The sequence below is a fragment of the Botrytis fragariae genome (genome assembly GCF_013461495.1).
Source record: "Botrytis fragariae strain BVB16 chromosome Unknown tig00000006, whole genome shotgun sequence".
NCBI lineage: Eukaryota > Fungi > Ascomycota > Leotiomycetes > Helotiales > Sclerotiniaceae > Botrytis > Botrytis fragariae.
Window position 1 is genome coordinate 1,138,781 of NW_023500988.1, and position 25,517 is coordinate 1,164,297.

The following is a 25,517-nucleotide window of genomic DNA, read 5'->3' on the forward strand; positions in this document are numbered from 1 at the left end:
CCAATGCCATTCCATTGTTCCACCCACCCACTACCTAGGTACAGGTATCTCCCGCAGCCCACAGCCCACAAACTGACGTAGTGCCCATAACCCCAATGCCTCTCAGCACGCCATTGGACAAATCTATGTTAGACAAAGAAATGCGCCTTGTTCTTCCTTTCTTACCCACCACATACCTGCTTTCTAGAAAATCCCACTCTAATGACCAGCCACCAAAACCATTTTCCATATAAACAAATGGTAAAACGCATCAATCGCAGCAGATAGACCAATCAAATCAAGATCAAAGAATATGGATCCCAGATTTCACAAGATGCAAATCCTGTGCTTCCAGACCTTGATATCGGGAAACTTCATTGATGACGCTCATAAGTCCACTTATGTACCCCGGATTTTTATCGACGTCATATCACGTGTTGTGGTGCAGATGAAGAGGCCAGTGTGCAAAGAGGCAAGTTGGTTGGGTGTGATTGTGGCTTACTGGATACCTCATTTCCAACAAACTGGGGGTGGTTAATTTACTTTATTTAGTTTAGATGAGGTGTTCGATTCTAGATGCTTGGAAATTCCCTAGATAGCTTCGATCTAGATGTTCAGGATCTTTGAGATTGACAGATCTAGAGGACCCTCAACCCTGAGATTGTACGGATCAGTAGCTCTGATTCTGTCACTATCTATATCCCGAACTCTAGTTTTAGATTTTACTTGTATAATGAAAAGTATGCATTAACTCGTAATCTCATTTCATAATCCCGTGATAAACAATCAATGACTCTACCCACCCCATCTCCATGTACACCACCTTCTGCCTTTCCCATGACTATGATGCTATCCCCATGATACAATGAAACATGAAACATTAATATGTAGTCTTCCCGGCTCCCCAAACCCATCAAGGAGCTTTTGAAGTCTCAGCAGGAGTATTCGTCTCTGCAGCTTCTGTGCCATCGCCTTCAGGCTTAACGCCTCCCAGCGGTTTTGCAGGATCATAGCCCACACTCTTCACAATCCCCAAACCTTTCGTTCTCCCCTCCCTGAACAACAGCTTGTCCCCCGGAGCCAAGTATTCCGGTCTTTGCACAAATCGGAATGCGACTGTTGCTCTATCACCAGTTCGAATATAGCTTCGATCAATATCAATAATAGCGCACGTTTGACTAACAGGACCAACATGTAACATGGCCTGATATTTTGTTTTGATAGTAGTGGCATGAGAAAGAATCAAAACTTCAGCGACAAATTCTCGGTAGACTTTAGGGGCATTCTGTTCGAGTTTTGGAAGAACAACCATTCCTTTCCTAACATCTCTTCTTCGAACACGTTTTAATGCGAACGAAGCTGATTGACCAGCAGATGTAGCCGGAACTGGTATTCGTTTACGTTCGATAGAACGAATGGTTGTAGTTGTGAATTGGCCAAGAGAGTCAGGTCCAACGAGTACAGTGTCACCTGCGTGGACAACGCCAGACTTTACAATCCCTGATACTACAGTTCCTACGAATGGAACGGAGAAAGTATCATTAATATGAAATTCGAAAGGTGCCTCGGCATCATAGTGACCGTGATGAGGTAGAATATTGAGGAAAGCTTGAACCAGATCTAAAGATTCTCCAGTAACATTGGATACTTGGAAAATTGGACAAATTCGCTTGCTGACGAATTGAGTGGCAGTATTAATACATTCTTCTCGATTCTTGATGAAGGTTGGAATTTTCCTGGCTCCAGGACTTTTTAATATGCCGGTAATTTGCTTGATAGTTTGCTCCAGAATCTGAGGAGGACAAATGTCGATTTTAGTAATGACAACCATAACTGGTACATTCAACGCAAGAGCGATACCAAGATGTTCTTTACTCATACCAATGAGTCCATTATTTGCGGCGACCATCAGCAGACAGTAATTTGGAGACGAGGATAAAAGTCCAAAGACGGTAGTTCGTAGATACCGTTCATGCCCAGCCAAATCGGTAAAGGAGATAACTTTTGCGGATCGTTTTCCAATTTCTTCCCATGATAGCTTTCTACCTGGAACGTCAGATGCGACAACTTTGCCCATAGTATCAAACCCCATAATCTCCATACCAACAGAACTAGTTCTTCCACTCTCTATTTCGTGCTTGTGGCGAAAGAGATTGACTCTTGCTTTTCCTCTTCCATCATCTAATCCACCTTTGACCAATACACCCAGCATGGTACTTTTCCCCGCGTCGACGTTTCCCACCACAGCAATTCTTGTCTCGATGACTTCCTCCACACTCATAGGATGTTGTCGTACCAAAACTTTCCCTGTACAATCTTTCTCTTTTGACTTTCCAGTTTCACCCTCGACCTCGCCACCCACTCCATTCGTTAACAGTAATTGACAATCACTGTTCAATTTCCCTGCCGCTTCCTTTAGTCTTTTCAAGGCAACATCCCATTCCTCCTTATTGAATCCCATTGCATCACCATTGTTCTCGAATCCAATCTCAAAAATAGTCTCTCCATGCCCCTCCTCCAATCGCAACTCCAGAACATTTTTGAGGAGCGTTAATTGGTCTTCGTCGGTCGACAGCAGCAATTCTTTTATTCGTACTTGAGGACTGGTATCTGCTATATCGAGGGAGTTTAAGATATCTGTAAGCTCGGCGTGATCTTCTACGGTAGTGACTGATGTTGCGGTGGTTGAGGGACCACCTGTTGTTGAACTGGAAGTGGAATACGAGGGATATCGAAGTGCTTGTTGCTTTTCGACGTATTCCGCAAACTCGCTCAGGGCCTATTGTCTGTTAGGAATATGAAATAAAGTCTGCCAAAGGGCATTAATACAGTTTCCCCTTTCCGCCGCTCATGTGGAAGCTGTTTGCCTTTTGAAGTCATGTTTCCGTTCGCCTGCTTCCCAAATTTGTGTTGTGGCAATAACTTAGTTTACTCGCAGTATATTCGTAGGATCATTAAAGACAGCTTTGAAGTAGGTACCTAGGTAATATAAGACAATCTGGAATAATAGTGAATTGAATACAAAAGAGTTATCCATGGAAACCAGTAGTTCTTAAGTATACAGTGGGAGATGACTGTTCGGTGTGTAAAGTCCAAGTGAAGCTTTATCGATAAGGATCTTGGGATAAATGAATCATAGATCTTCGAGTCATTGCCTTGAGGCTGAGTTCCTCCATCTTTTCTGACTGAAAGATATAAATGATCATATTATCTAACTTAACTCGCAAAATGTAATTACACCTGCAAATTAGAATCTACAATTGTTGCGGGATATCGCCAATTTCATCTGTACATACAACCTTACACGCTGGACACAGTACAAGTGACGCATGAGGCTCAAGAACCCCTGAACCCCACAATAGCTCTTCATGCCCATGTCAACCAGAAGTTTAGTATAGAATGGAAAAAGTAACATGTTGAGATTTTAGCAAGAATGTGACAGCACATAGATCTAGATTTCCATTCCAAGCTTCAGAGGAAACTTCATCATTGAAAAAGCATTCTTACATAAAGCTCATGGTAATTACACTTTGGGGTAGTGTGTAGTAGAATCAACCACGAGCTATAATTTCAGCTCTAGTCCCTCCTTCGAAATAGTTTAGGGATATGTCTATGCCTGGTCGCTTATGGCTTTCTCCTTGACGAACCTGCTTACAATGAACATCTGCGAATGAATGACAAGGAAACAAAGAGTCGGAGCAATTCTGCTGCACAACTGAATTTGATCGAGACCAAGCGCGTCAAGGTATATCTCATTCATGTATTCTCAAATAGAAACAATTTGTGAGAATTAATGCAACTATGCATTGACACTATGGACCCAGGTGTAACAACTCACAGCATTCCATACCTTCCAAAACATTCAAACCAGGAGCTCTGTAAAAGTCAGAGCAGCCAAACAATCGCGGGCATGCTAGTATACGCCAGATGTCAATCGAGTACCCACGGCACTACACAATCTCACGTCTGTCTGAATCCGGGAATTTTGGCTGGAATGGTTACATATATTATTTGTTCTTCCGTCTCGCGCCTATCTATCCTTCCCGGCCTTTGTGGTCCTCGAATTTTGGTATTTGCGGCCAGATCGTGGTGGAATTTGCCCCTTTTTGCCTGCCGTATCGTTCTCTCAACCTCCAACCTTCGTGGTCTCTCTTTCCTAGAAAGATTTCTCGTTTTTGTTGCGTAACGGCATGTCGGTGTCTGATTTTATGAAGACCTGGGTGAGATAAGTATAACACTGTCGCCTATTGAAAGAATGTCAGATACAATGAAGACCAAATGAGAGACCAAAAAGACTTACCTCTAACAAATAACATCTCAGATTTCTTGACAACCGTCTGCGAAAACATGTTAGCCGAAAGCATATGTCAAGTAGGATACAGACCAACCTTCACGATCTCCTCTCCATCATCTTCTTCGCTCTCCTCCACAACATAAATTGTCTCTACCACATCCCCCAATACTAAATTGCAATGACTATCATAAGCCTACCCATTGTCAGCACAAGAACCACAAAGTCTTGCAGGGGTATATCCCACATGTAGCCTTCCTTTCAATTCTCTGTCTCCCCTCAATTTCACATAAACAACCTCGTCGAGACAAAGTCGCACCAAATCAAGAGGCTCCGCTGGTGCAGATGTACCATCATCAATATCTGCCATGTTTATTTCGTTTTATGCCGACGAACTTTTGTTGTTGTGAATGGTCTCCAGAATTGACGTATCGAATTTACCTCTGAATCGCATAGAGGTTGTTGCTATAGACGGCGGGATTTGCCGCGCTCACTAAAAATTTCAGATAATCAAGCGAAATCCACCAAACCCACCACTTTCAAACCACCACTTTTTAACTTCCCGCCATTAACAACACCAAGTGGACCCATTCAACTTTCCCCAGGTTTCCCCAGATTACAATTCATTTGATCTCATCAATTACATGGTCAATGCGAGAAGAGAATAGAAAGGGTGGGAGAATGATGATTTTCAAAATCACATCTAATGGGGCCTTTCTTGCGCGGTTTTGCGACGCGCAAGTCCACAATCGCTACATCTCTTCATATGCCACCCTCTACGAAGTCCGATAGAAAATACAATGGGAGAAGATGGTTATACAAATCCACAGGACCAAGAAATAGCCCCAGTACTTTTGTGCGAAAAGAAAGTGGAAATGAAGAGGCAACGAATCTCGAGCAATTCGAGGAAGGAGATGAGATCATCAACGATGGATCGCAGGCAGCAAAACAAGCATATTGGAGACGATACGAGATAAGGAATAAACATCGAAATGTGAAGACGTTCTTCAAGACACCGGAATGGATGAAGCCACCTTGGAGTAAAGAAGAAAATTTAAAGGATTGGTGGGTTGGAAAGCATGCAACCGAAAAATCTCAAAGTCAAGAAGCATACGGAGATATATACCCACTTGAAATTCCGACTCCCGGAGAACAAGATGAAGTATCCGATGGGTCTGATCTGGTTTCTGTCATTCGAAAAGTTGGTGTGGGATTGCCCGTTAATCAAGCTCAACGAAGAATCCTCCTCAAAGAAGCTAAAATGGTTTCTGAATACAAGAGTGTGCTCAGAGCACTTCAATTTCGAGATCCTCATGAACTTCTCAAAGTCCTAGTAAAACTTTCAAAAGTGGATAATTTTGGCGTGAATTATTCTCCATTGTTGGATATTCCTCCAAATACATTTTCCGAAATCCTTAGACTACTAGATCCCAAACATTTTTTCGGACGATACAAGGCATTGTTACAAGACTTCAAGCATAAAGATTTATTGGAAATGAGAACGGATACTGTTGACTATGACGGAACTCATCGTGCCTACACTGTCTATCTTTGGCATTTGCGTCGAATCATTATGAAACGACAAATAAAGTATCCAATCCATCTGTCCGAATACAAAATGCTCCTCAAAGCTGCAAAGTTTACGGGACATCAGGAAGTTGCAGAATTGACATGGAAGTCTTTGATTTCCAATCAATTTCAAGTGATGGAAAATAGAAAGATTCTACCAGATGTGGAATGTTTCAATTATTACATGGCTACTATGTGTTGGTCGGATGTTCTTAGCCCTTACCATTCTGAAAGACTAAGAGTCGTGTCTCACCATAAGGATCTCCGTCAATGGGACAACAGACCTTATCAACTCAATAGACACCGAATCGGATCTAACAATGGAGTCAGACTTTCGGTCAATAAATTATTTCAAGAAATGGGAAAGGCGGGTCTGATGGGGAATGAGGAGACATTTTGCTTGTTGATGATATCGGCAAGTAGAGAGGGAGACCTTGAGACTGCTAAAACAATTCTCAAGCGAGTGTGGAGCATTGATATCGAATTGAAGAACGGTGAGAATTCGAAGCTCAATACACGTCTTCCCGACTCTCCATTGTATCCATCAAGAAGATTACTTCGTACGATAATCCATATGTTTTGTATCAATAACGATTTACCAATGGCTATACATGTAATGGATCAAGTATCACGAAAGTACTCCATTGATATTCCGAAGCGGGCTTGGCAAGACTTATTGGAATGGACTGCAGTTTTTGCTAGAAGACGGGGAAGTGCCGCTCAACGCGAGTTGGGATTTGACGAAGGAGTGTTGCCCTCGTCTAGCATGAACGAAGTTTGGAACAATATGATTCTGCATTATAACGTCGAACCCAATCTTTCAATGTACAACATCTACATTCGCCACCTTCTCTATAACCGACAAATTGGAACTGCCCAAATTCAGATCGCAAGGGCTCGTCAACTACACAATAGATTGGCCAAAATAGTAGATCGGTACAGGATCCTATACGAAAGTAGTTTGAAACGAAGAAAGCCAGACTCGGCAATAACACAAATTCGGCAAAGAGACTTCACATTTTACCGTTTCAAATTGAGGGTTAGCAGGATGTATATGCGACAATGGGTCAATTATCTCATCTATCGGCCAGCTGAATACTTGTCTAAAGACCACGCAAACTGGGCATTTCAGAAGGTTCCAGACATAGTCAACAACTATAAAACATTTTTGCGGGGAGAGTTGACTTATCAAACATATACAGGTCATATACGTTTAGATACTGGAAAATCTGAAGATACAAAATTGAGGATATGGAGAAGGGTTTATGGAGATACCAGGTCAAAGAAGAGACGACAAAGAAAGTCTTTGGCGAGACTTCTCAATAGAAAAAATGAATACCGATACAATCGGGATAGACAGGCCGTTGGTGGGCCAGTTCAATTAGCAGCCAAAGTCGTGCAGGACCATAGATTCAAAAATTAAATAGGTTACCACAATACTCTATAAATTCATCTCGTTTCATCTAGTTTCATCACTTTGGACACACTCGCGGGCCAGATCCATCTTCCAATTCATTTTCAATACGAAAAACAGAGTTGCCAGATGAGAGAACTCACAAATTTGTGCCACAATAAGCAGCCCTATATCCCTATATGCAGGTGATGTGATTAGAATCCACGATGCATGAATGGGGGTCATGGTCACACTAGTGTATGACTCAAACTTTCCAGCTTCCCCAGACAAGTATTTTTATCTTCTCTCAATCATTGTCTTGATCACTTATTACAATCAAAATACTCGCCATTCTCACAAATCTTCCTTAAATCTCCTGTAACGATTCTTTTCTACATCTCAACACATTAGTCTGATTTCTTGAACATTATATATCATGGCGGAAACCATCATTCCTCAAGAAATACTCGACACCTACTTTCCCGAGACAAGCGGTTCACCTACCGAACATGATGAGAAAAGAAATGAAACGCTGCTTGCACAAATTAGGCATCGTGTTGAACTTGTTTGTGTTTTCCCTACTTCTACCTGCTCTCTCTCTTCCTCCTCAATCCACCATTCTCCTATCTCACATGGACTTTTGTCCCCTCTCCATCAAACATTTACAAGATGAAGAGCACAGGGTGGCAACATCTCATTGACATAAAACTAGGTGAATTTCTGGTCCATCCCACCAGGATCAAAAGTCCTCGAAATAGGCTGTGGTCAGGGCGATACTACATTAGTACTTGCTGCACAAGTTGGGAAAAATGGGCATGTTGATGCTGTTGATCCGGGGGATCCTGATTATGGTATTGATATGCCCTTTCTTTGCTACTTATTATTGTCCTTCCTCACTCCCCGCTCCAATATTGTCTTTCCTACCCAGACGTCGAATGTCGAGAGAAAATGAAATTAGTTTCTCACCAATCGAGGAACTAACAAAGAATAGGCTCACCATGGACCCTCTCCCAAGCCCAGTCTCATCTAAAATCCGGCCCACTAGGCCGCCGCTTCACATTCCACAACGCATTTCCAATTCCCTTTCTCGAATCACTTCTTTCTTCCCACAATTCCTCCTCATCCACAACCCAAGACTCAAAAGCATACTCCCATGTCATTCTCTCCCACAGCACTTTCTACTTCTCATCTCCCTCCCTCTTCCCCCAGCTAATCTCCTACATCTCCTCCCTATCATTATCATCCCCCCAAACCTCAAATCCCACCCCCAATCTCCTCACAAAACAAACTCAACTCTGCATCGCAGAATGGGATCTCAGCGCCCCCTCCCCACTCAATTCCCCCACCTCCTCGCAATCATGCTTCAAGCCGTTTCAGAAGGCTTCAAAAACGAAGGAGAAGAAGGTGGCGGAAATGTAAGATGTGTGCGCAGTGCGACGCAGATGCGGAAAGTTATGGGGGAGGAAGGGTGGAGGGTTAAGAGAGAGATGGTGAAGGATGGACGGGGACTGGAAGATGGGGTGTGGGAGGTGGGGAATGTGGGGAGGTGGAAGAAGGGGGAGTTGAGGAGGGTGGAGGAGCTTAAGGGGAAGGAGGATAGGGAGGGGAAGAGGCGGAATGTGTTGGAGATGATGTATGATGTTCTGGATGCGAGTTTGGGGAATGTAGAGGGGGGTGTGAAGGGAGTGGAGGCGATGGGAGTTTGGGTTGCGAGTTTTGTTAGGGAGGATTTGTGAGGTGGAGGGAGAGAAATTCAGGGGGATTGTAGCGCTGGAGAGTTCACGTGAGGACATTGATTTACATGAGCAAAACATTAAGAAATAAAGGGAAGCTAGATGAATACAAGTCCACAAAGTTAGATCTCAGAAGCTTCTTTTTATGCAATCTACTATCATTAGTGATATCGAGAAATCCTTCCTGTCCCAAAAATCCCGAGCCTTCTATTCCCTATTCATACCCTCTAACATCCCTCATTTTCCTGTATTCCCTCTCCCCTCCCCCTCTCAACCCATCTCCACCACTCCCCAAACCTCGCCATCTCCACCCTCATCCACAAAAGCATTCTCACATCACTTTCCCTCTGCATCTTCAACTCCCGCACCCTCTCTTCCAACCCCATAATCTTCTCCTCCAGCCGTGCATTTTCGAATGTAAGGGTACCGATGATATCCCATTCTTGGTCTATTTCTTCTTCTTCCTGCCCACTCACATGTCGCTGTTGATGTTGATGTTGATGTTGATCTCGTGTACGCTTCAGGTTCGTGTTCCGCTTGGAAGGTTGAGATAGCGAGGTGGATGATATTATATTCGATTTTGACTCTGAGTCTAGCCTTGATTTTGTCATCAGCCGATTTGTCGACTGCGGCGTCAATGGAGGTTTACGAGACTAGATGGAGAAAATAAGTAATCAGAAAAACCCTATACTAATGTGAATGAGAATTAAACTTCAATCCACCGATATTCTCAAAACAGAGGAGTTTGGCGCGAAGTTCCCATTTACATCTAGATTGATATGAGAAAGTAGACCTCAAATCATGAAAGTCTAGTTTCATATTGAACTTTGATTTGAGGCTTGTAAAAGTAGCGCGAAAGGAAATGAATTCTTACCATCTCTCCACTGTTTTCCGGAACCATATTGCGTTGATTCGATGCGAAAATTACTTCTTTGCCTTTTTTATACATTGCACCAGTTCGGCGTTGATTTTATAAGCAGACAACTGGTACTAGTGATGATAGTTGAGGTAGGTAAGACTTGAGACTGTACAATGAGCAGTATCAGAAATCAATCCGGTCTCTGAATCGTGATGGACACCAGATGTTGAAATCTTCTAATTTCGTGACGAAGAACGAAGACGGAATCACATTTAGTTGTTTGGACATCAACTTTGTGACTAAATTCAATGAACAAGGAACATTGAAATAAAATGAATCATGGCTCATAATATTGAGGTATCCTGAGGTAGAGAAATATCTGTCTAAATACAACAAGCAAGTTTGATGAAAGGCTGATAGCTTTCCAGCCCGGTCTGTAGGCATCTTGCGGAAGAGAACAAAAAAATAACAAACAATACAAAACGAGATCAAAAGAAGCATGCTGACTTCGTATACGCATTACTCATCTCTCATCCATTCATACTCTCTTATGCGCAAGAGATATTTTTATCAAAAGTCATTCGTACTGTGCACTGCACAATAGAGTCCTCTTCTCCTTCTCATAGCCCTAACCCGTACCTTTCAAACGCGCATCTACACAACGACCTTTTCCAGCTTTAAATCATTGATGACCATATATCTTGACATTCCAATCCAACCCCATCTGAACCACCTCATCTGACTCTTGTGTGCTGTTGTCATGGCCTTTTGCGCAGTTCTAAGTTGACCCACCCCACTCATCATTAACAAAGGACTTGGATGATCGCCTATCTCTCGCTTCGAAAACGCTGCGACTGCCATAGTATTCAAGGTATCGAAAATAGATGTGTACTTTCGGAGAATTGAGACACTGGTAAGTGTATAAAGGTCAATAGGACATTGCCATCCTGGACGATCCCGCATCATGGATGCGATCAAGGCTCGAGAGCCGTGGTACAAGGAAATATGATTTGGGTGCGAAGAAATTCCCTGCGCATCAAAAGTTACAATAACATCGATAGATGCACTTGGAGCAGTTGTAAGATCTGTTTTTCTGGTGTGAGGAGGGCAAAAGGCAGATGCTAAAAGGTTGGCGATCTTTTCTTTATCCCAAATCTTCGTCATACTATCCGGGAAATCTCTGTTTAAGAAACGCGATCAGTATAAATAGTACTTATGCGACAAGATTCGAGGAAGACATACGGACTCGTGAAGACGAAAACATCATTCTCTTGTCGCAAACCCAACTGCATCCCACTCTTAACAAGTTCCTTCTTCCGAGTTTCTCCTAATCCATCTGCATCACCTACTGCACATCAATATATGCTTAACTCGATATCATGCACCTTACATACCACTACTCAAACAGAGAATTTTAACATGATTTCCAAGTTCCGGATCCGTGAGAGCTTGCATTGCCGGCGCAAAAAACATAGCTTCATCATCAGGATGCGCGATCAATAGACATATCTTCTTGTTACGAAGTTTTGGAAATTTGGAGTTAACAACTGTGACACTATATTGCCATGCAGCGAAAGTGATGATGGGGATGGTAAGGAAATAGGTCCATTGCATTTTGGGCATTTCAAAGGTGTTTATGGGGGAACCTTTGTTAAAGAGTCGAAGTATATGTTGAAATGCAGCGACGACAAGTATAAAATGGTGTAGATATGCGCGAATAATTGCAGATCGAGTATGTTTAGGATTTGAGAGGGGTTCGTGAGTAGAAACGAGTGGAAATGACCGGTTTGTCGGTCAAGAAATATATGGGTCCTTAAGCCTTGCGCTAAGGGATAAATCGAGGTTCACTGCAAGGCATCGGATCAATTATTGACCAATGTCATACAAATCTACATGGTTTAAATATGTATGAGATGAAATTCATCGCTCTTGCATGAACACGACCTAACCAAGTATTCGACAGCCTTTCGTCTTATGTGTTGAAAATCGGCAGCCTTGGTCACTCAGTACACGTATTTAGGTACTTGCATCTATTTTCCACTACCTTCGAACGACAAGGCTCGCAGGGAATCCGCAAGTATATATACTCTTTTTAAAAGCCGCGAGACGCTCCGCCCTATACAATTCCACATTCCGAGATAGCAAACATCATGCCAGGCAAAGAACGGAAATTTAAGCTCAAAAAGCCAGATAGATCTGGCCCTGATCCATCCATCGAGACTCTTCTCGACATCGCAGAAAAACGAAATTTGAGTGAAGCTCAACGACAGCGTCAAGCAGAATTAGATGGAGAAGATGAGGAGATCTTAATAGGAAGACTAGGGGATTCCGTTCTATGGACGATCAGTCTTACGATGTTACATTTCACTCTAGATGTATTGGTTACACATCAATATGCCGAAGAAATCGTCTGGAAGGGTGTCGTTTCTAGGACCCTCCAAGCATGTCCTGGTAAGTCTTACATTATATTTGGACGTAACAGAATATTTGCTGATTTCAACAGTCATCTGGCTTCTCTTTTATGCCTTCCATCCACATCCCGAACCGTCGAATTTATTACCTCAAATACCTGCCAAGGCGCATCCTTATGTACACGAAATCTTTTTCTCCGCTGCTAGTATAATAGCTGGATGTTATCTTATACACATTACAAATGAATATGGTCATTTTGCCACAATGAAACAGGCTCCACCAGTAGGGACTATCTGGATTTGGGCGGTGATTGAGTTGAACATTTTATGGGCAGTACCTAGTGTTGCATTTTGCGCTATATATCTGAAGGTCAAGGGGTATGCATTCCTTTAGTCGTCAAGGAATGAGATTTTGGGCAGTGTTTAGGAGAGGGCCTGTGCTGGAGGAAGGAGGTTCCATCTGAAGCCCATTCACCCCTCGCCAGCGCCAACTACGGATTGTGTTCTGGCAGGTGCTCTTCCAGGTGCTCTTCATCCAACGCCAATTACAAGGTGTACCAAATTAACTGGACAAAGGCGTGCACCCTTTGCAGGTGCAGATACTAAGGTGCTGAGGTGAGCCGAATGGAGAGAGAAGCAGTCGAGAGAGCAGCTAGCGGTCCAAGTTCATCAAACAGAAGCGAGAAAATGAGTAGTTATGTTTCCTCGACTAAATTTACTGGTATACCCAAGCTCTCTGCTAGACAGCCGTCAATTCTGGTTTTCGAAAATGTTCAAGGTCGTAGGTTTCTGATTTTGGTAATGGGGTGGTGGTTCCAGTCGCCACTGGAGTTTCAGACTGGGAATCGTCGGTTCCAAAAGTATCATTTCTTTGAGCTCCCCAACGTCGAATGCTCTCAGATTCAATTCGATCACGATGCATCCATCGGTATACTAAAGACTCTAGTCGATCTAGCTTCTCGTGTTGAGAATGAACTGTACTTTCCAGTCGGTCAAGTCTTTCCTGGTCTAATTCCTTTTGCTTCTTTGCTTGTGATTCTTGGTCCCGAACTCGTCTAATTTAGTCAGTTTCGAGCCCCTAATTTATGGGGTATCCTACTTACGATGACATCATACTCATCTGTGCAAATAAAACTCTAGCTCCTAATGCATCTCTTTGCCTAACTAATTCCAAAGCTTTCCTCCTGACAGGTAGCCACGACATGGCTACGCTCGTTCTAAACGCCATACTTTTCGGTACCAAGGCCCATTTCTTTCCTTGATCATCCTCGGTACTGGCCTTCAATTCGGCTTCTGTCACCAATTCTAGTAATCTCTCCTCAAGTTTTCCAAGTTCCTCCATCACGGAGACATACATCTGGTATTCCTTTTCATGTCCAAAACGATCTTTTGGACCATCAGATGCATAAACTAAATCATGAAGCCATTGTGATTCAGTTTTATGCCACGAAAGAGACGCCTTCACTTGGAAGTATTCGTTATCAGCATTGCGTAAGTAGGTGAATCGGACGTATATTGCTGCAGCAATAGCGACCACAAAGGTCAGTATTCCTGCGACGCTAGATGTTATAGAGAGAGGGCTGTCTTGACTAGCCATCTCTTTTGGAACTAGAATTCTCCTCTAAAGTCTCGAGTAGTTAAGGCAAATAAAATGAAGTCAAGAATCAATCATCCATCTTTTCATGACATTCAATAACTCAAACAAGTGTCTCCATGTCTGTATTGACTATGGTTTTGTTCACAATGTGATAGGACAAGGCTTATGTCAAACATTTGATTGTTTTCTCTACTCAGCCACAGTTCATGCAAGGCTAAGAGATATCATACATGATTTCTACGCTAGTCCTCCTTTGGTTTTACCCCAGACCTGATCAGCGCTTGTGCCAATAATCGTAGGCCGCGCGATCCCCGCTCCATTCACTCCACTCTTGTTATGTCGCGTGGAGATTCACAGGGCTTGATTGATTTCATTGAATGCGAAATTACTTTCGAGCGGTGTAGTATTCATTATTTCTCTTTCTGATTCTTCTTGCCATGTATATATTGCCCTACTGTGTTCTTCCGCGTACATAATTTGCTGCGTTGCTTGATTTACTTTAGCGCTCTTCTATCATGGTCGTCGTATCCGATTTCGAAGGAGGAAAGGAGGCAAGTTGAAAATATCCCCGCGTTTCGTTCCATCAACGATCTAACAACGTGTCGCAGAGAGTTGAGGAAGCAGACTATGTTACGGTGGAAGAAAATGTTGCAGATACCAAAGCATTGGTTCGGAAGCAAGATCTAAGGATCGTACCTCTATGTGCTGGTATTTACTTGTTATGTTACCTCGATCGTTCGAACATTGGTCAGTTCCACTTCTTGTCGGCCTCACGTCGTGTGTATAGAGCTGATAGGAAATAGGCAATGCTAAAACGCTCAATTCCTCTACTCATGATGATCTCCTGTCCGATACACACATGACTAATTTTCAATATATGTATGTGTGGACCTTGTTCCTGGATTTGGTGATTCCTAACCCATTCCAGTATCGCGTTGATGGTCTTTTTGATTGCCTATGCAATTTTCGAAGTGCCATCCAATTATTTCCTCAAGAAACTCAGTCCAAGCAAATGGATATCTTTCTTAATGTTCTCGTGGGGTATCGTGACAATTGGACTTGGATTTACTCACAACTTCGCTGGTGTCACAGCTGTGAGATTCCTTCTCGGAATGTTCGAAGCTGGTACATACTTTCAAACCTTTTTTCTCCGGCAGTCATTAACATCGCAATAGGACTGTTCCCAGGTTTAGTCTACTATCTGACTTTCTGGTACCGTACATCTGAGCGTTCAATTCGTGTCGCATTCATTCTAGCCTCCGCAACTCTCGCAGGAGCATTTGGTGGCGCTATCGCTTTTGGAGTCGGTCATATGAATGGTACCCACGGAATGTCAGCTTGGAGATGGTTATTCGTTATTGAAGGGATTCCTTCTTGTTTATCATCTATTCTTGTATTTTTCTATCTACCAGATTATCCAGAAACGGTAGAATGGCTATCAAAGGATGAGAAAGATTTAGCTACAAGTAGACTTGCGACAGAGGGAGCTAAAGGAGGCGATAAAGGATTGACGTGGCAAGAAGCGAAGGAAATTCTTTGTACCTGGAGATTATATGCTCATTATGCAGTGAGTATTAAATATCATCACAATGTTCCACGACACGCTGACCCAAATTTCAAGATCTATTTCGGTATTTCAACGCCTTTCTCGAGTTTGTCCTTATTCACACCAAGTATTACCGCAGGACTTGGATACAAAAACCTCGAGGCTCAACTTATGACAGTCCCACCATATGCTGTCGCTTGTACGTTTACTTTCTCCCCCTAATTGATCAGTCTTAACCCTTGAAAGATGTTGTAACAATCCTCGTATCCTGGTCTGCCGATCACTTCAACGCGTAAGCTGAATTCCCTTCTTCTCTTTCCCCAATCATCTAATCTTCCTCAGTCGCGCCCTCCATTCCTCAATAATGGCCCTCGTTGGCGCCATCGGTTTCACCGCCTCCGCTCTCCTGCCTCCTACTTCCTATAACTCCCGTTATGGTTGTCTCATTATCGCCGCCTCAGGAGCCTTCTCCTGTATCCCTCCTCTTCTCGGTTTCCTCTCGTCAAATATCTTCTCAACAGCCGGTATTGGACTTGCTATTGCGTTGAATATATCAGTAGGAGCGCCGGGACAAATAGCAGGTGTTTGGATATACAAGTCAAATCAAGCGAAAGAGGGCTTCCCGTTGGGCCATTGGGTGAATGCTGGTTTGTTGTATTTTGTATGTGTAGGATGTGTGGGATTGAGGTTTTATTACGGGAGGAGAAACAAGAGAGTTGGGGAGGGAATGAGGAGGTTTGCTTACTGAGAAGTGGGCTTAGCCTTGCTGGATCTTTGAGCTTTATGAAGTGTGGTTAAAATTTGATGAGAGATGATTATGAACTGTAGGATCACCGGTGAGTGTACGGACTAACGGGATACTGCAAAAATGAATATGTGAATACCTGTTGATATATCAATTCTTGTATCTTAGGAATTTCTATAATTATTCACTATAAATAGAACAATTACAATATCTATTCTGATATCAAACAATTAAAAAATGAATTTGTTAAAAAATTTGCAAGTTGGGAAGTGTCCTGTCAATCCGCACACGCACTGGTGGATCTAGAAGTTTGGGTTTCTTTTATACAGATATCACCTAGAATTCCCAGACGAGAACACATATATATTAGTAGTGGTTTCTCACTACGTTCAATCTTGCTTCATTCAGATAGAATCTAAATTATCTGCAAACTTCCAAGTTCCATGAGATCTCAAACAATTTTATTTAAATCACATGATTGCGACTCACGTGTTTGTCTGGTCACGACGTCATAATTTGCATCTCAACGCCTCGGCCTTCCATTTGCATCGAACAAGCATGATAGGCTGGAGAATTCCAATACAATCATATTGGATATTTCACAGTGTTACAGATTGTATCTTAACCGCCACCGGTCCCAAAAGATAAACGGACATAAAAACCATCTATTTAGAATTTTTTCTTGCCTCGAGATTTGCAAATCAAATTGGAGGGAAGAAGACGAAGCGAGAGAATAAGATAAGAAAGGAGGTCCCAGTTAGTTAGAGACTGTTTATTTTCAATCCATCTATTCATCTTTCCAGACGATCGGACTACACCAAGTTTGAGAATACAGCCCACAACATCTTCGCTGTCAATAATTTCTCTCTAAAATGGACACAACAAATGCTACCCGCGGACGCGGAAGAGGAAGAGGCTATGGAAGAGGCCGTGGCAATAATGATAGAGCGCCACGCTCTCATACCAATTTATCTCCAGTCCCACGCATAGCGCTCCTGCACCCCGGAACACCGGTATCGATTGTTTTGAAAATGGATCAGGGGAGTGGGAGGGAAGTGAAGGGGTTTGTGGGGGAGCTTTTGACGAGGGGGGATCATCCAAGGGGGTGAAGGTTAGATTGAGGGACGGGCGGGTGGGGAGGGTGCAGAGGTTGTGTACGGAGGGAGAGGCGGAGGTGGGGGAAGGGGGATGAGGGGGTTGGGGAGGAATGGGGAAGTGGGTGGAGGTGGGGGCGGTGACTTTGATAATGTGAGTGGGAGGATGGGACATCCGAGGAGAGAAGGAGGAGGTGGTGGTGGTAAAACGTACTCAGATTTCAGGACAGATGGGTATGATGAATCTTCCGCGGCGAGCACCAGTGCAGGGGCTAGTTTAGAGGATTATATTGTTGTGAAGGGGAATCGTAAGGGGAAGAAAAATACAGCTGGAGAAAACAAAATTAGTGAGGGAAGCATCATGGAGCCAGAAGAAAGCAGTAGAAATACCGAAGAAGAAGTATTGGAGGAAAGATTAACAGGAGAGGTCTTCAAATCCGCAATGAGTACATGTCCTGTTTGTGGAGAGTTTGAAGGCGATGAATTAGCGGTTGCGCATCATGTTAATGGTCATTTTGAATAATTGGTGGGAATGTTTGGATGTTTTGGGGGGTGATTGAGGGGGGTGGAGATTGGGGAGTATGGAGTAGCTAGCTCAGTGGCGATTCATCTATCCGATAGAGTAGTAGCTGGATTGCCTCCTTCCTGCGTGATTTATATGGTATATGTATTTAGATATCAATCTCTATCAAAGCATAGCATAGCATAGCATAAAATATGATATGAATATTTCATCCATCATCATCATCATAGTTTTCATACCATACCATACTATACCATACCCTATCATATCATATCATATCCTATCATACCATATCAACTGTGCACCCACCACCTTCCAACTATTTTTATACTAGTTTCTCCCTATATCATTCCATATCCTATCATACATATTCTATTGACTTCACGCTACCTACCTAAATCTATGCACTCATATATCTACCTCTACCTCTACCTCTACCTCGACCAATCCAAAACGAAAACTTGGAACTAAACTTCAAACTAAAGTTCAAACTAAAATTTAATCCAGAGATATATACTAAAATTAGATACGACACTATGAGCTAATACACTGTACACTCTACACTGTGAGCTTCACACTATGTACTTTGGAAATGCATCGCACACTCCCCCCCCTCTCCTCTTCTCTCGTCTACCAGGGTTCTCGTCTCTTCTCTCTTTTTCCCACTCTTCTTTTCTTCCCTTCCAGAAAGTTACAAGTACTCCATCCCATCCCATCCCGTCAAGAGAAAAAGAAAAAGGGAAGGAAAACGGAGATCTGTGCGAATATTTGTTTTCATATCTACGTTTAATATGATGTATTCGTGCGTATTTGTGTATACATGTATTGACTACTATCTACCCACATTCTACATCCCATATTTCTCAGCCCACACCTCTCAATCCACATCTCTCATCTCTCATCTCTCATCTCTCATCTCCTATCTCACATCTCATACATACCATTGATTTCTTTCATTAATCTCATTCGTTTCATTTCTTTCCCTTGAAATACATAGGTAGGTAGGTACATGTACATACAATGAAAAACACACCTTGATATCGACCCATCCATCCTTCCATCTATATTTGTAGCAAGAAACCTCTCTTTCGTAAGCAAGTACAGCACAAGTAAGTAAGTAAATCTCCCAATCTCTCAAAATTCCCCCAAATTCAATCATAGCACCATGTTCATCCATTCAATCGTCCAACCACCAGTCTACATATAATATCTTTCCGGCCGACACACCCCGCCTCTAAGAATCGCAGCCATGAGACGCAACTGTCTACCGGTGAGACCACGTCCCCTAGTTTTATATATACCATTTGAATATTGTTGAATGGTGGCTAGTAGATCCAAAGTGCGTGGATCATGCTCTTGACTTCCTGGCGGGTCTTCTACTTCACGTCTCAATATCACAAACACACATATTCGTCAATTTCTGACGTATTTCGAAAAAATGTAAGAATGAAAAGAAAAAAGGATGGGGAGCTTACCCTCTGGTCTTCTTAACAATTGGCTTAACTTCCTCTTCTTCCTCTTCCTCTTCCTCTTCCTTCATCTCTTCGTCCTCAGCTTCAAACTTTTGATCCTTCGAAGTATCATTATCAGAAGCCAATTCTGGGGTTACCGATGCGGCTTCCTCCTTAACTTTCTTTGACTGCTTTCCACCTTTCTTCGCGACTGGGGCTGGTTTAGTCTTGGTTAGGATCTCGTTTTCGTCATCATCTTCTGCCTTGACTTCCTTTTTGACGACTGGCTTTTTGGCTCGAGAGTTCTTGACAGGAACTGGTTTGGTGCCTTCTTCATCCTCGGAATCCTCTTCTTTAACTTCATTTTTGACGACTGGCTTTTTGGCTCGAGAGTTCTTGACAGGGACTGGTTTGGTGCCTTCTTCATCTTCGGAATCCTCTTCTTTAACTTCCTTTTTAACAACTGGCTTCTTGGCGCGAGAATTCCTAGATGGGGCGGATTTTGTATCTTCCTCATCTTCGATGTCATCCTCTTTCTTGATAGCAGGAGCTTTTCCTTTGGAAATCTTGGCAGGGGCTGTTTTGGTGTCTTCCTCGTCTTCGGAATTCTCTTCCTTTTTGACAATGGATGCTTTTCCTCTTGACTTCTTGACAGGAGCGGGCTTAACGTCCTCCTCATCTTCTTCAATATCTTCTTCCTTCTTGACCGCAGCCTTTCTTCCACGAGCTTTTCTAGCAGGCATAACTTCTTCCTCAGATTCCTCTTCTTTCTTGACCTTTCCGCCTCTCCTCTTCTTTGCGGGCTTTTCATCCTCTTCTTCTTCTTCGTCAAGCTCTTCTTTCTTCACTCTACTTCTCTTCTTTGGTGTATTGGCCTTCTCTGACTTTACTGCATTTCTTTCTATTTCTGCCTTTTGTTTCTCCTCTTCCTTTCGACGAGCAGTCATTTCCTTGGCATATTCTGCAATCTTCTTATTGAGAGCCTTGACTTTCATACCATTCGCCTTTCCATCATCAATGAGTTGCTGCTTTTCCTGTTCGGCTTCATCCAATTTAGCTTGGAGCTCGGTTAGATCACCCATTTCAGCAGACTTTTGCTCCTTGATCTTTCTCTTTGATTCGGAGGTACGAGTTCCTGTTTGGCCAAGGGTGTTCATTTCCGGGTCCTACTTTTGGTTAGAGTCTCCTAGTGTAGAGTGTTACGGGAAAACAGGAGAAAGGAGATGAAGTGAAAAAGAAAAAAAATACATACACCTTTCCAGTCTTCAGGATCAATGAATCCTTGCATCACAACTCGTCTGACCTTCTCCTGCATTTCGGGATGATCATCTAAACTACCCTTTCCACCATCATTATAACCATCCATCTTATCAAACATATAGCCTCCCTTGCCATCTTCAAGATAATTTCTCATATTCTCAAGTTGTTTTCCAGTGACACATCCCCTTATTTTGTATTAGCAATAGATGGTACGAGCAGGTTAGAGTTGAAGATCATAGTTATTTGATGAGAACATCTCAATGGACTTTCACTTCATCCAATACAATCAAAAGATAAAAACATACCAATGTTTCCATTGCCAACCTCCATGTTCTTGAATCTCAACCCAAGTACCAAGTCTCAACTCATTTTTCTGGATTTTGATACCAGAATCTTTACATTCCTTGTTTTGACATCCAGCCCGCGCAGTAGTTGCGAGTTCTACAACAGTCAGTGGTCAATCTTCAAATCCATCCATTGAGGAAGATGATCCTTTCTCGCCGTTGAGCACAAAACGCGTCATCACGTGAAGACAAGAAGCTGGAAATCGTGACGCAAACGAAAGAGAAAATACATACCAACGCGATAAGACATCTTTGCAGTGTTGTATCTGTTGATATCATGAGCGAAGGATAGTAGCAAACGAAGTGTAGATGAGTAGGTATTTATATCAATAAGTACCCCAATATCCGTGGCCTGTCGCTTTCCCTAAGCTTCTGCAGCTCACCAAACGCGGGTATTGCACCTCTTGTTAAACAAGGCGTCGAAAGAATTTATTTCTAATGCTATATCTCCTTTGCGGCGTGCGATATGGAGAAGTTTCGTTGAAGTTTCAGATAAGATATTAGATTCTTATGAAATCACAATAAAGCTTTGAGAGGAGAAAACAAGCGTCTGGATGCAAATACTGATTTGATTGTATGGAGAATTTATCAATGAAGGGGATTTCCATTGAAGAAGCTTGAAGCTTCCAAGATTGATTTGAGCTTGAGCTTGGACCTTTTTATCTGGAGGGGATTATGTAAGCGATATGATTAGGCAGACGTCACATTACATCGTAGGCATTAATGAGGCACCAGATCGATATACGTGACTTTGTTGGATAGGAGAGCAGAAATCTACGATGTGAAGTTCACAATAACAGGTACGTTGGAGATCCAAACCGGAAAATTTAAGGGTTAAGTATTGAATCTCTCTCTGGGGTAAATATGCCACAAGTATCATCTATAGTGGGGGATATGAATAGATCATGTAGCGGAAATACCTGATATTGAATATATAGATTCTCCTAGATTGTAAGGACGCTGTCTTTATGAGCGAAGGAGATGGTATCTAATCATAACATTCCCGCGTTGCTCTATTACGAGAGGAGGGAGCCATGACATCAGAGTAGACTAGGAGAGGGATGACTCCAATGAATAACGGAAGAGAAGTTTATAGGAGTAACTCGATCATTTTGTAGATAAGACAATCATACACCTAGCAGTTTGGGAAAGCATTCCTCTCTGATGAGACTGCTAAGTTGGAAAGGCAATAACATTTCTAGTTTCCCACCAAGGACGTACTCTAGGTACATTCAAGAGTATCCGACTAAACATTCACCGACACAGATATGCATCATCTTTTCCGGACAATAGTAATTCCTCTCGACGGTCATTAACCTTTCACTCCAACATAACAAACCCTAAGCAACGATCCCAGTCCAATAAAAAGGGGGATCAACTGTCCGGCTTCAGCTAATGTCGTCACTCTAGCAATTTGATTCCACATTATGCTTTTTTCGATGGCAAAAATCATAACCGCCGTGAAAATGAAAAGAATCCCAAATCCTATGAAATCACTTATCGAGTTTGACTCTTTCAATGATCTCGTACTGCTGCGGCCGGATTTTAAGCTACTGTATTGTTAGGAAAGTGTGTTCATTCAAATTGAAACAAACTAAGGGGTACGGCATACCTTGAAGATGATGAGCTAAAATGATCCTTTGAAGCTTGTCCCTTCTGGATATAGACATTCCAAGAATTCCATAAAATCCCAAAGGACAAAATTAACAACAGAATCCAATATGTTATGTTGAAAGCACGAAATGCAATATTCTCAAGATCAACCCTTATGAATCCAAATCCAAAATTAGGACAAGTGTTAGACTTTCCCTTGCGATCCTGAAAATGTCCACCCCAGAACCATAGTTGAAAACAAGAAATGGCACAGAAGAATAAACCAACTAGAAAATTAAATTCCCAGCTGCGGTGCTTCTTTTGTCCTGTCTCATCTTTCTCCCCTTTGTTGAAAAGCTGTTTGATAAAGCTGAGTAGTGCCATAAACATCTTAGGTATGAAGTAATAATGATAGCCTACTATAAAGAGTAGAATGATATAAACCTCAGCCAGTTTTAGCGTCGAAGTTTGAGTGATTAGAGCCAGGAAAGTCGCCAAGCTGAAGAGAAAAATGGAAAGCGAGAGGCTTTGAACTTCGCCCAAAGCAACTTTTCCTGAAGAACCTCTGGGAGCAGATGCAAGAAGTGAGGCATACCATTGAAGGTAGTAACCGATGCGAATACCGAGACCATAAATATCGGAGTTACCATCTATGATGCAAATTTGAGACATCGACAAGGTACTGTTGGAACTGAAAGTATTGTTCGAGAGGGAAGTTTGGTTTGACATGATTGAACAAGAAATGACTATGTAAACGAAATGAAAAAGAGCCCCGCTCGTTCAATAATGAATAGAAGTCTGAGAAGATAATTTGGAGAAGCTAAATAAGGGAGGATTGAGATATTTGTACGGGGAAAGCCCTAGTAAAAGGAAACTCTGTAAGTATTCCGGACCATGAATGATTGATCTCACACACCCCGACGATGTAAGTGATCTATTGCAAGATCGCATACCAGCTACGACGAATGTATTGGGTGACAGACAAAGAACCTAATCTTGATACACTCAATTATGATCTCAAGAACGAGCGCTTCTGTAGGAATAAACGACTTGATGTTGTACGTTTAGTCGAATCATTGTGATTAGCGAAATGCTAAAATGTTAATTGTGCATCCTAGATTTAGATTGTAACATTTCTGGCGGACTTCGCGCTATTCAAAAAATTTAGTTCAAATTCGCAATTGGCTTTTGGCATTTGAACCGTTACTGATAGGCAAACAAGCTTTCAAACCAAAGTTAAGACTAGACCGCCGGCCGAACTGCAGTCAGCGTGCAAAAATACCCAAAACACAGACTTGGGAGGAATGGTGGATGGGGACCGCAATAAAGCACAAGAACAACCGCGAGTTAGAGTTTGAGCCTCATAAAGCGGATCGAATTGCCAGTTTTGGTATTAAGCGTGGTGGAAATGTAAGATTCATCGATGCGGCCCCCATGCGCGGCGCTTCAGTCAACCTCAGTAAGAATCGACAACCAATGAAGAAACAATAAAACGTAGATCTACCACAGTAAGAAATTAGTTAGAGTTTAATGTGTGTGGTTTCAAGGCTACTTTACCTGTTCAGACAAAAAAGGGTGAATTTGTTGCTGACGAATTTGAAACATTGACGAGGCTTTGATCAGAACTCTTGGACAAGCGATGCGTCTATATCTCTCTTGTCGAGATTAGAATGAAAAGTTTGTACAAATACCCCAAGAATCCTTTTGGAGAATCAATCTTCAAAATCAAGCCTATCCAAGACTCCTCATACAATTCTAGCCACAAATCCCTATTCAGTTCAGACACTCCGGCGCGCAATGAGAAGCCACGGGGGATATGGATCCGAAGATGATTTTTCAGATGACGACAGCTCATCAGTCACTTCTTATACTGATTATGATTCAGAATCGGAAGGAGAAAGCCATTCGAGTTCCGAGCGAGAGTATCAAAATTCAAGGACTCCTCCCAGAGGAAGATCCCCGTCGCGTCGACCCAGATACCTTCCTAGTGGCTACTCAGACGATTCGGATGAGGACGAGGCACTAGATCAGATTGTACGACATTCATCAGGCTCTTCCTGTACATGTTGTGAGTCCAGATCTATCCCATCGGATTCCGTCCAATATGGCTCTTCTGTACGAAACCCCATATCAATTCCCATGGGATTATTTCCTTCCCCTCACTCGGACACAGCTTACTATTTTGCAAACTCCGGAGGCAATAATCATTCTAATCACCATAACACCATGATAAGAGCACCTCAGTCGAGGTCGGGTGATGGAAGTGGAGGGGAGACCCGGAGAACGAGGAGACCAGTCATGGGAGAGTACAGAGAATCGAATCCAATCCTTCGGGAGCTGGATAGATCGTACCGTATGGATAGAGAACTATCGGAAAGATATCATTATGAAAGACGACGGGACAGGTACAGAGAAGAAATTGAAAGAGATGACCATGAGAGACGACGGGAAAGGCCTAGATACAGGCGGAATTCGTCTTCGGATTCTCGATGGGATTTCCGCGATCAGAAATATCCTGAGGAAAGCAGATTTTCAGGTGGAATCTTTAGCAGGTTTGCATCAGCTTTGTTTGCTGCTGTGTCAGGGGGATAATAATATCGTGATGGTGTTCAATCTGATACAGAACTTTTCAAGCCGATCGAATTTCTTATGTGTGGTTGTAGTTGCGTCGCGGATTTGTCAGCATGTTTTTCCCGAAGGCGGTAGGGCTGGTCCTATATTCCCCCTTCACTTTCTTCTTGAGTTATGTAAATTTCAGCACAATAGCATTACGATGTCAATAGTTAGAATTGATTGAATATTTATGGTTCTTACCAATCTCTGTGTTTCATTCCAATAAATGAAAATCGAATGCTCTTCAGAACAATGTATATCAGTTTTTGTGATCATCTAGGACGCGCCATTATCACCTATACATACATACAGCACATACATATGAAACGTCAACAGAGATCATATGTGATTCAATCCATCAAAAACCACAGACAACACCGTCTCACTTACTGACAATTGGATAGGCACAATATGCTGCGCCGTTGAGAAGCATGGGTTGAAATGACCATAAAATAGGCAACGAGGCTGTAGGGTTACATTTGACCCCTGCACCCATCCTCTGACATTGAGGTCAAA

At 42.6% G+C, this 25,517-nt stretch overlaps 11 protein-coding genes across 11 annotated transcripts; 5 read left to right on the forward strand and 6 right to left on the reverse strand.

Moving 5' to 3' along the window:
• Positions 1–892: 892 nt before the first annotated feature.
• On the reverse strand, positions 893–2,859 carry Bfra_001526 (putative gtp-binding protein 1 protein; the record flags this gene model as incomplete). Its single annotated transcript, XM_037331955.1, has 2 exons — positions 893–2,758; positions 2,809–2,859. The coding sequence occupies 2 exons, from the start codon at positions 2,857–2,859 to the stop codon at positions 893–895; spliced, it is 1,917 nt and encodes a 638-aa protein (XP_037196109.1).
• Positions 2,860–3,353: 494 nt separating this feature from the next.
• On the forward strand, positions 3,354–3,766 carry Bfra_001527 (uncharacterized protein; the record flags this gene model as incomplete). The annotated part of the gene is made up of 3 exons (XM_037331956.1): positions 3,354–3,371; positions 3,435–3,498; positions 3,582–3,766. The coding sequence occupies 3 exons, from the start codon at positions 3,354–3,356 to the stop codon at positions 3,764–3,766; spliced, it is 267 nt and encodes an 88-aa protein (XP_037196110.1).
• Positions 3,767–3,998: 232 nt separating this feature from the next.
• Bfra_001528 (putative u6 small nuclear ribonucleoprotein) lies at positions 3,999–4,640 on the reverse strand (the record flags this gene model as incomplete). The annotated part of the gene is made up of 4 exons (XM_037331957.1): positions 3,999–4,223; positions 4,280–4,316; positions 4,368–4,466; positions 4,518–4,640. 4 exons carry the CDS (start codon positions 4,638–4,640, stop codon positions 4,186–4,188), a joined length of 297 nt encoding a protein of 98 aa, XP_037196111.1. The 3' UTR covers positions 3,999–4,185.
• Positions 4,641–4,976: 336 nt separating this feature from the next.
• On the forward strand, positions 4,977–7,262 carry Bfra_001529 (putative pentatricopeptide repeat domain-containing protein; the record flags this gene model as incomplete). Its single annotated transcript, XM_037331958.1, has 1 exon — positions 4,977–7,262. The coding sequence occupies one exon, from the start codon at positions 4,977–4,979 to the stop codon at positions 7,260–7,262; it is 2,286 nt and encodes a 761-aa protein (XP_037196112.1).
• A 3,216-nt stretch (positions 7,263–10,478) lies between these two features.
• Positions 10,479–11,438, reverse strand: Bfra_001530 (putative n-acetylglucosaminyl-phosphatidylinositol de-n-acetylase protein; the record flags this gene model as incomplete). The annotated part of the gene is made up of 3 exons (XM_037331959.1): positions 10,479–11,004; positions 11,067–11,172; positions 11,219–11,438. 3 exons carry the CDS (start codon positions 11,436–11,438, stop codon positions 10,479–10,481), a joined length of 852 nt encoding a protein of 283 aa, XP_037196113.1.
• A 536-nt stretch (positions 11,439–11,974) lies between these two features.
• Positions 11,975–12,629, forward strand: Bfra_001531ia (uncharacterized protein; the record flags this gene model as incomplete). Its single annotated transcript, XM_037331960.1, has 2 exons — positions 11,975–12,275; positions 12,328–12,629. The coding sequence occupies 2 exons, from the start codon at positions 11,975–11,977 to the stop codon at positions 12,627–12,629; spliced, it is 603 nt and encodes a 200-aa protein (XP_037196114.1).
• A 345-nt stretch (positions 12,630–12,974) lies between these two features.
• Bfra_001532 (uncharacterized protein) lies at positions 12,975–14,306 on the reverse strand (the record flags this gene model as incomplete). Its single annotated transcript, XM_037331961.1, has 3 exons — positions 12,975–13,290; positions 13,339–13,843; positions 14,222–14,306. 3 exons carry the CDS (start codon positions 14,304–14,306, stop codon positions 12,975–12,977), a joined length of 906 nt encoding a protein of 301 aa, XP_037196115.1.
• A 41-nt stretch (positions 14,307–14,347) lies between these two features.
• On the forward strand, positions 14,348–17,740 carry Bfra_001533ca (putative mfs transporter protein; the record flags this gene model as incomplete). Its single annotated transcript, XM_037331962.1, has 10 exons — positions 14,348–14,356; positions 14,441–14,579; positions 14,636–14,711; positions 14,761–14,957; positions 15,008–15,399; positions 15,454–15,577; positions 15,625–15,670; positions 15,721–16,039; positions 17,070–17,186; positions 17,240–17,740. 10 exons carry the CDS (start codon positions 14,348–14,350, stop codon positions 17,738–17,740), a joined length of 1,920 nt encoding a protein of 639 aa, XP_037196116.1.
• Positions 17,741–18,937: 1,197 nt separating this feature from the next.
• Bfra_001534 (putative protein kinase rad3 protein) lies at positions 18,938–21,045 on the reverse strand (the record flags this gene model as incomplete). Its single annotated transcript, XM_037331963.1, has 5 exons — positions 18,938–19,127; positions 19,216–20,357; positions 20,444–20,636; positions 20,757–20,892; positions 21,030–21,045. The coding sequence occupies 5 exons, from the start codon at positions 21,043–21,045 to the stop codon at positions 18,938–18,940; spliced, it is 1,677 nt and encodes a 558-aa protein (XP_037196117.1).
• A 1,062-nt stretch (positions 21,046–22,107) lies between these two features.
• Positions 22,108–23,117, reverse strand: Bfra_001535 (uncharacterized protein; the record flags this gene model as incomplete). The annotated part of the gene is made up of 2 exons (XM_037331964.1): positions 22,108–22,348; positions 22,408–23,117. The coding sequence occupies 2 exons, from the start codon at positions 23,115–23,117 to the stop codon at positions 22,108–22,110; spliced, it is 951 nt and encodes a 316-aa protein (XP_037196118.1).
• A 1,068-nt stretch (positions 23,118–24,185) lies between these two features.
• Positions 24,186–24,980, forward strand: Bfra_001536 (uncharacterized protein; the record flags this gene model as incomplete). The annotated part of the gene is made up of 1 exon (XM_037331965.1): positions 24,186–24,980. The coding sequence occupies one exon, from the start codon at positions 24,186–24,188 to the stop codon at positions 24,978–24,980; it is 795 nt and encodes a 264-aa protein (XP_037196119.1).
• Positions 24,981–25,517: the final 537 nt, after the last annotated feature.